Consider the following 9,939-nt stretch of genomic DNA (forward strand, 5'->3'; position numbering starts at 1 on the left):
GTGCAGTAGCATCTCCCCAACCCCAGGGCCTGTCACTCCACATACCAGGGAAATGCCGCCCCCCGCACTAGCATCTCCCCAGGACCTGTCACCCCCACCCCCATCTTGGGAAATGCCCCCCACCGCACTAGCATCACCCCCAGGACCTGTCACCTCGCCCTCATCCTGGGAAATGCCCCCCCCCACACTAGCATCTCCCCAGGACCTGTCACCCCCCCCATCCTGGGAAATGCCCCCCCCCACACTAGCATCACCCCCTGGACCTGTCACCCCCCCCCCCATCCTGGGAAATGCCCCCCACCGCACTAGCATCACCCCCTGGACCTGTCACCCCCCCCCCATCCTGGGAAATGCCCCCCCCCCCACACTAGCATCACCCCCTGGACCTGTCACCACCCCCCGGACCTGTCACCACCCCCCATCTTGGGAAATGCCCCCCCACACACTAACATCACCCCCAGGACCTGTCACCCCCCCCATCTTGGGAAATGCCCCCCCACACACTAGCATCACCCCCAGGACCTGTCACCCCCCCCATCTTGAGAAATGCCCCCCCCCCACTAGCATCACCCCCAGGACCTGTCAACCCCCCATCTTGGGAAATGCCCCCCCCCCCACTAGCATCACCCCCAGGACCTGTCACCCCCCCATCTTGGGAAATGCCCCCCCCACTAGCATCACCCCCAGGACCTGTCACCCCCCCATCTTGGGAAATGCCCCATCCCCTGCACTAGCATCTCCCTGGGGCCTGTCACTCCCACCCCCATGCCAAGTAAATGCCCCCCCGCCCCGCACTAGCATCTCCCTGGGGCTTGTCACCCCCTACCCCGAGAAATGCCCCCCTCCCCACAGGGCCTGTAACCCCCCGCCCCGGGCCTGTCACTCGAGCCCTGACACGCTCCCCACGGCTCGGGCTCAGCCCCCCCCCGTCCACGCCCCCTTGGCCGGTGCGGCTCCCCAGGCGAGCCCGGGGCTCCGCAGGCCGCGCCCGCCCCGCCTCGGGAGCGCGGCCGGCCCCGAGGTTCCTTTACCGTCTGCGTGCGGCGCAGCCCCGGGCTGGGCCATGGCTCCGCCGGCCTCCCCCGCTCCCCTCAGGCAGCGGCGCGGGGGCTGAAACCGCTACGCCAGGAGCCGCTGCGAAAGACGGGAGCTGCCGGGCCGGGCCTCCGCCGCCTCCGCCTCATCCTGACAGCGGGCAGGGGGCGGGCGGAGCGGCGCGCAGGCGCCGGGGCCTGACCCGGGAGAGCACGGGACCCGCGCGGGCTGGGCCGGGCCGAGGCCGAGCGGCGGGAGAAGAGGGTAGGGGCATGCACGCCCCGCCCTGGGATCAAGCCGGGGACGGGAACCCGGGGAGGTGGGAAGGCAGGAGTGGGAGATGGGGCAGCTGCCGAGGTGGAGCTGAGACCATCAAGCTGGGGCCTGGCTTTGGGGCCCTGGTCTAATTCTGTGACCACCAGTCATAGTCTGGGATCCCAGCTGCTGGGCGGGGGCAGCGCTTGATGGGCCGCAGATGAGGAAGCCCCTGCGATCCCATTCCACAGCACTGTTATGGTTATTCTTGCCACCATGCTCCTGAGGTATCCGCTGTTGGTTTACTTCAAGGATACTACAGGATTTGATCGACCGATGGCCTGATGCTGCGCCCTGCGCGTCACCTGCCAAATTTCCACAAGCTTTTGCCTTTGTCATGGGTTTGTTCTGTAGGATCCTCACTTCGTCAAGAAACCACATTAAAATAAACCCAAGCATTCAAACATGTACTAATATAAAATTTGACCTATTAGTTCTGGTATCACTAGGGAATCAAGTGTCGGATTTATTTTAAATAGAAAATGGAGTCACCCTGTGAATCCCCATGACTCCTTTAAAACTTGCCCTAGACACCCAGGGCCAAATTACTGCTAGCATAAGTGGGCACAACTCAGAAGGGGTCTGCTAAAAGGATTGCCTTTACTAGTACATTAGACTTCACTGCAGTCCCATCAATTACATCCATGCTGAATTTAGCCTAAATACCTGATACATCAATTTTGGCAAGCCAGCTCTTGCCCATAAAGTGATAGAAAATTAAATTGAATGTCAAAATCCCCAAGAGGAAGAACACCCATGTAGATCCCCATGTCCTCAGCTGTAGGAAGACACTGAGGGGGAAGCCATATGAAGGTCCTAAACTGCAGATGAAGGTGAATAGTGCAACATACTGTATGTAGAGGAGGAGAAGGAAAACACATTCTCAGTGTTAGGAAGTTATTTTAAAAGACTATTGTGATCAAACAGAACAAACTAACCTATTCTATATTATGACACAAGGTCTGGTGCTCAGAGGACATGGATTCGGATTATAGAACTTCATTTCTTTTCTGCATCTGCACATTAACATATTTTATACTATACACTGCCTAGAGTGGGTTATTTTACATATGGATACTGGCCACTAATCCAGCTTCACAAACAGATATGAAAATATAGCTACTGAAACCACCCATCCCTTTGGCAACCTACTCCTTCCTCACCTTTAGCAACTCTTTCTTCCCACAGCAGGTTTTGTCCCAGAATGCTTCTTTCTGCCATTCCTCTCCCATTTGACCCTGAGCTCCTTTCATCTCACCTCACTAAAGACAGGAGAGCACAGCCTGCACAAATAGAGCCATATTTTCAAAATTGCTCAGCTGTTGTTTATGCGCCTAAATAAAAGGCCAGATTTTACAAGTATTTGACACAGTAATCACTGAGTTCTTTTGAAAATCTGGCCCTGATTGTGCGTGCTGAGCACCTGAAAATCTGGTCTCATGTGTCTCAAGGTAGGCACCCAAAAATGGCATAATTCCCATTGACTTAATTGTTGTAGGCTCAAACCCTCAAGGAATCGCTCACTGCTGCAAACAGAAATTCAGATAATCTCCATCTTGTAACCTTATTTATCTGCAGGTGCTTAATCAGGAATGAGTGTAAAATCCCTCCAACCATCCAGATCATCAAAACACCTAGTGGGTCTTATGACATGCTCAAGAACAGTGCTTATACATTACAGGGTTTAATACTGTAGCTGGGAGAAGAGGAAGGGCTGGAACTTTGTTTTCCTGTTCTATCTAGAGCTTGACTAACTTTATAAGTAAGTTTCATACTTCTGCTTTGTTGTCTGCTTTGGAGGGTGATAGAACCTATCAGGTGCCAAGAGTTACACAGTATATAATAGCAGTGTCTTGGAATTTAGAACAATTGGATCACTCCCTCTTGCCTTCCCAAATGTCCCATTTAATTATGATAATTTGCAGTTCTATTGCACTGAGGATCTCAAAGGGTTTTACAAACATGATTCAGCTGAGTCTTAACAAGAGCTCTGTGAGTTAGGTAAATATTAATAGCAGGCTGAAGACACGAAAACAGACCCAGAGTGATTCAGTGGCAGAACCAGGAGTAGAGCTCGAGTTCTGAGGCTCAATCCTACACTTTTAGTTCTAGACAACATTACCAATATTAATGAACCAATCAGACTGCAGCAGGAGGTCACTGACTATTTCCACCACTGAAGAAGATGATAAGATGAAGGTTCCCACAGAATTAATCATGGTCTGGCAGATTTTCTTGTCAGAAACTGCAGTTCTGCCAAACCTGTTTAGCTTCAGAGCCTAACACTGATATTTCAGCATCCATAGAACATGCAGTAGACACAGGATAAAGGGAGACATGGTTGACTTGAAAAAGTGCACTCTGTATGTTAGTACAGATTAGAGATGAGGCTAACACCTCAGACCCTCCCTGCCTAAAATTTGAACTTCATGGACTAACCAAAGATATTAGTTTGCAACTATTGGTGAAACAATAGTAACATCAAGTGACTAGCTAAACTAAACCAAAGTGTGTAGTCCCCGTGGATGTCTACAGGTGAGGCTCAGAGTGGAAGGAGGGAAGGAAAGGAGCTTAGAAAAATCATTCACACAGCTATGTATCTCAGGGGTGTGAAAAATCTGCACCCCTGAGCAATGTGGTTAAGCCAACCTAACTCTCAGTGTAGACAGTGCTAGGTTAATGGAAGAATTCTTCCATCAACCTAGCTACCACCTCTTGGGGAGGTGGATTGTCTATATGTAGATAGTGTCGATACTGAAGCACCACAGCTGCACTGCTGCCGCTGTAGCATTTCCAGTGTAGACAAGCTTCAAGACAGAGAAGTGGGATTTTCTTTGGGCTCTACAGAGAAATAAAAGCATAAATAAAAATCAGAATAATTTGTTAATATTTTTATTTCTTTATTCTTTGATAGGTACAGGGCAACCATCATAAATGTGCTGGGTGTGCAAAACATGACATTTCAAAACACAAACTAGAGTAGTCATCCAGACATACAAGGTCAAGTCCTTAACTGGTTTAAATTAATGTAGCTTCACTGATTTCAATGCAGATAGGCTAGATTCTCAACTGGCATAAATCAGCCTACACATAGCACCAAAACTCACATCAAGAGCAGCTCTCGAAGCCAGTATTTATTATCATTTTTATAGTCATAGTGCCTATAAGCCACAAGCAAGTTGGATTCCATTATGCTAGGCATGGTACAAATATAGAATCAATGACAGTTCCTGCCCCTTTGATAAAGGAACACCCACAGCTTAGTTCATCCCATCTCAGAGAAAGGCTGAGTTACAAGACAGGTTTTGCAATCTGCCTGCAAGGTCAACAAACTTGGATTCTGTTGCACCAAGGGGAAGTAAATTCCAGCGTTGAGGTCCTCCCTTGAGAATGCTGTGCTCCCAGATACCAAATGAACAAATCCAAAGAGTATCAGCTCAGGCATCCCAGATGATTTCATGTGTGAAGATCCAGGGGACAATCTTTCACTGGACTAACCACAAATAAAAACGCTGTCATGTTTTATCTTTAAACCTATGCAACAAGGGAAAGATTTAGAATCTGAACATACAGGGGACAAGGCATCATGGAGGAGCAGCTACGCATCCTCAACTCGAAATGAAGCCAAAGGGAGCATTCAAAGAAGGCATTAAGCAGCTTAAATTCTGTCAAGTAGCAGCTAATGGAGTTCTCCCAGGGCTGGAAGGAGAGGACCTGAGAAACTGAAGAAAGGAACAGCACAGAAGTTGGTGCGAGTACCTTAACTGAATATTTCTAGACTTTAGATCTTAGATCTGAACTAGCCAATTTTTTACCTTTCAAATTTCAGTTTAACCATCATTCAGAATTTCCTGACTTTCAAACATTTGTTTCCTCAATAACTACAATGTTCTAATAATGTGGTAAATTAATGGTCTATTTACAACATTAGGACTGACTCCTGCAAAAATTTAGTCATGTGAATAACTTTGCTCATCACAATTGTTTTGTCATTGAAATTGATTGTGTGAGTAAAGTTACACATATGTGAGTGTTTGCAGGATTGGGGCCTTAACTCTCTCTTCTACACAAAATGTTATTTGGGAATTTAGATTGGTCTAAGCTTTGCCATGCGGGTATTGGTTACAATTCCCAAATCATCAACTCTCTTTCCTGCAAAAGTGTTGGGAATTCAGTATTGAACAATTCTATTCCTTGCAACTGTAACTTCTTAGAGAACTCAAAAATATTTTATTAGTTAAAATCTATTTCAAGGTCAATTGAAAAATTATGTTATTTCCGCCTTATTGTTTAAAGGGTTCCATGTGGTACAATTCTTTGAATATATGGAAAGCAGATGAAGCCAAAAATGACATTTGGCAGGCAAAAATCTAGGCTGCTTGCATTGGCTTCAAATCTAGATAGGCTCATAAATATGATCTCATTTGAAAGCTGTGTATATTTAAGAAAAGGAGTACTTGTGGCACCTTAGAAACTAATAAATTTATTTGACCATAAGCTTTCATGAGCTACAGCTCACTTCATTGGATGCATTCAGTGGAAAATACAGTGGGGAGATTTATATACATAGAGAACATGAAACAATGAGTGTTACCATACACACTGTAACCAGAGTGATCACTAAGGTGAGCTATTACGGGGGGGGGGGGGGGGGGGGACCTTTTGTAGTGATAATCAAGGTTTCCCCCCGCCTCCCCCTGCTCTCCTGCTGGTAATAGCTCACCTTAAGTGATCACTCTGGTTACAGTGTGTATGGTAACACCCATTGTTTCATGTTCTCTATGTATATAAATCTCCCCATTGTATTTTCCACTGAATGCATCCGATGAAGTGAGCTGTATGCTCACGAAAGCTTATGCTCTAATAAATTTGTTAGTCTCTAAGGTGCCACAAGTACTCTTTTTCTTTTTGTGAATACAGACTAACATGGCTGCTACTCTGAAACCTGTGTATATTAAGATTCTAAAGCTTTTAGTTCCCATGGGGTTACTTCATTGGACACTCTGATGTACCATGTAACCAAATAATTTTTCTTGTTGCAAAATAACCACAGAATCAGAAACTCATTATGGGCCCATAACAAAGTACACATTAGTAACATACACTTTTGGACAACCTTGTACAGACACATTTAGTTAGAATCCTAACTTTAAAGAGACTCAAAAACAACAGTACTCCTCTAATAGAGGTATGTAATTATCTTCCTGAGTTTAAAGGTTGGGCAACTGAGGCACAGAGCAAAGCAAAATGACCTACTCAGGGTAGGTGTACTGAATTAGACACAGAGTAAGTAACAGAACTTCAGAATTCCAACTCCCAAATAGTCCCCTCTGACCATTATATACATCCTCTCAAAAAAAAAAATGAACGTGATCATTGAAGTTAATGGCACTGGGTTAAATTTTGAGGACATATACAAGATGGGTATTTTGCAATCAGACACACTCTGGATAAACTGGAAGATTTGGTACATACTACATGCTGTACTATCTTTCAAAACAATAGATCATATTAACAGTAGTTTCCAGTGCATTCATTTCCCCAGTGTAATTTAGGGTGTCCAGATAGCATGTGTAAAAAATCAGGGTGGGGAGTGGGGGGTAATAGGTGCCTATAAAAGAGAAAGCCCCCAATATCTATAAAATTGGGACATCTGGTCACCCTAGTGTATCTTGTTCTGGACCCAATGCTACAGCCCTTGTTCAGGTGAACAGTCAATTAATATCAGGTGAGATTACTCATGTAAGGATTACAGGATTAGGCCCTTTATTTGTGGAAAATTTTCAGATCTAATCACCCTATGAGGCACATACAGATTAGATATCCTGTTAATTCTAGTGCTAACAATGCCCACTTGCCGAGAGGAAGAGGGAGTATTGCAAGCACCGTGTGAAATTTGGTGTCTCAAGTGTGTGTAGCCACTAGACTTTCATTTTAAGACTATGAAGGCTTTTGTTTTGGAGGGTTGATAGTTTTTGTTAATCGATGCAATGATAACTCCCACTGTGTCCCTTCCACAACTGACAAGGGATAGCTTAAGCCAGGGGTGGTCAAACCGTGGCTCGCAAGCCGCATGTGGCTCTTTTATAGTTAAAGTGCGGCTTGCAGAGCCCCCTAGGTCCCCCCCACCCCATTCTTCACTGAAGGGGGGAAGCTTGGGGTTTCAGTCACGCAACAGCGTGGAGGGGTTAGGGCTTTCTGCCCAGTGGGGAGAGGGGGGTTTTGGGGCTTCAGTCCCATGGGAGGCACCTGCCGGGGCACAGGGCTTCAACAGGAGCAGGGCAGAAGCCCTGAGCCTTGGCAGGCACCTCCCACAGGTGCCTTTCCTGAGTGCTCCTGAGGTTTGTCTACCTACCTCTTTATTTTCCTGGAGTCTGTTCTCTGTGCCTACGTCTCAGACACACTCACACAAAATATCTTGTATTTCAATAGAACCTTCCATCTGAGGAAGAGCTTCACAAACATAATTGAATGAACCCCCTTCCTCCCCCCCAATACTCCCTGTGAGGCAAGTATTATTTCAGTTTTACAGACTGGGAAACCGAGGGTCAGAGAGAGAGAGAAAGTGACTTGCCCAAAGTTACACAGAAAGTCAGTGGCAGAGATGGAAACAGAATCCAGATCTTCTGACTCCCAGTCCTGTGTTTTTGCCATGAAACCACCTTTCCTCCCTTTGCTTATTTATTACAGCTTCAAATAGCTTCAAACCTCCCTTGAAAAATGCACAAAGGCAAACATATGTTGTAAAAATTAATACTTGGCTACAAAGTACAAAGATTAAAATGACTCATATTTTAATATGAAGTCAGCGCATGCAGGAAATGTTTAGAATTGGGGCACTCTTGACTTTGTGCTACATTCTCCTCAATAAAACAAACACTAAGAAGCACTGTTTCTCCATTGACACCAGGAAAGATTTCACAGTACATGTTTTAGCCTCTTGCAGATTTCTCCTCCAGACATATTGCAATCCGTCCTATATTTACATGCAGACTTAATGTCCCTCAGCCCATTTATATGCCACCTCCACTTCTCTTGTCACTATGGAGAAGATTGATAAACAACCAGTTAGCAAATAAAATATTTCAGAAGGAATGTGAAAACCACTACCTAGGGACTTTTCATGTACTGCGCAGTGACAATGTTTTATTCAGCATTTGCTGTAACTTCACAGAGCCTCTCTCACTGCAGCATCAGCCACATGCTGTGCAGTCAAAACATGCTCTTCCCACAGAACTTAGAAACTTAGACATGTAACTGTATCGTACCCTGGTGGAATCTGCATAGTTCTCATAGGGGAGAACTCTTACTTTAAAAGTAATTTATCTGGAGTGAAATGCAAAGACCACCCTCAAGTGTCTAAGCAGAGTAACTGCAGAAAATATCAGAGGCATGATTTATTGCTACATAGCATTTATACTAAGGTGTCTCATTGCATTTCACAGCCAAGTTACAGCCAAGATATCATGGGCTATGTAAGCTACAATATATTGCAGAGATAACACCTGTAGATAAGACGGTGGGAGTGAAGAATGGCACAGTGGCCACATTTCAGTAAGAATTACTGAATATTGAGACAATTTGGAGGTGCAGGGAGTAAGGTTAGATTGGTTTTTATGAGAAGGAGGTCTAAAAGTCATAGGCTGGGGAAAGAGTTGCATCTTAAGATGGAGTTTTCAAAGAATCAAGGAACAAAGTAGACACAAAGAGGCAGGGAGTTTGTTCCCAATGGAAGTGACAGTGTGGGAGAAGGTCCTTACTCCCACTGCAGAGAGAACACAAGAGGACAGCTGTGACAAAAAAGAAGTGTGGTATTGAAGCCATGTAGACAGTGGGCTTGATAATTAAAAGTAATGCTGTAAAGACAGGGTCCAGATCCTTGGCCTCTGGTCCATCCCCTTTGCATTGTGGGAGCAGCACAAGTCTGGAAAGCTGCCTTAAGTGGGCATCTGAGAAAATGTGGGAGTGCAAATTGACTTTAAACCACCTTTGTTCACCCCCTCAGGCCCTGCATCAAACATAGCGGGGCTAGACCCAAGGATGTGGCTCACGGTTTCAAGAAAGGAAAAGAATAATAAGAAGAGTTTGCACAGAGTTCTGCAATAGGTTTATGATTGGGTGAGAAGAAGGAAATTATGGGAGAACTCAGAGTACATGACGTTGAGAAAAGGGCAAAAATCTGCAGAAAGGACCCAAAGAAAAAAGAAAAATGGTGAAATAGGTTTGGGGATCCTCTGCAGAGAATTGAGCCCAAACAGGTGTTTGAGAGAAAGATACACCTTCCTGTTGCCAAAAGACATGCAAAGTGCTGGTAAAATGCTAGTCGAATACAGAACCATAAATGCTTGGTGGATAACCAACGGGGTTATTATTAATCAAAGACACACAGAATGTTCCACTTCAGCACAATGTTCAAACTAAAATAGCACAAACGTATTCTGCCTAGAACCAGACATATGATGGGCTGGTATAAATTATAAATGCTGTAATCCAAGACAGCTCTTCTCTTTGTTGTGTTCAGCATTCCCAGGAATGTTTACGCGTGTGTTCCTTCTTATTCTCTTTACAATGGACTTGCAAAACAGAATG

The 9,939-nt window shown here is 45.5% G+C and overlaps 1 protein-coding gene across 4 annotated transcripts in view; it reads right to left on the reverse strand.

Annotated features, from left to right (window-relative positions):
* The window catches only part of RABEP1 (rabaptin, RAB GTPase binding effector protein 1), a 79,532-nt gene extending 78,270 nt beyond the window's left edge, over positions 1–1,262 (reverse strand). For 2 of the 4 annotated variants that reach the window (XM_077836507.1, XM_077836505.1), the window contains exon 1: positions 1,032–1,260. In XM_077836507.1, the coding sequence (XP_077692633.1) occupies positions 1,032–1,065 (34 nt within the window). In that variant the 5' untranslated portion in view covers positions 1,066–1,260. Of the gene's footprint in view, positions 1–1,031 lie in introns of all 4 variants that reach the window. The other 2 variants (XM_077836506.1, XM_077836504.1) reach the window with 2 other exon arrangements.
* Positions 1,263–9,939: the final 8,677 nt, after the last annotated feature.

This window comes from Eretmochelys imbricata, chromosome 17 (genome assembly GCF_965152235.1).
Source record: "Eretmochelys imbricata isolate rEreImb1 chromosome 17, rEreImb1.hap1, whole genome shotgun sequence".
NCBI classification, from domain to species: domain Eukaryota; kingdom Metazoa; phylum Chordata; order Testudines; family Cheloniidae; genus Eretmochelys; species Eretmochelys imbricata.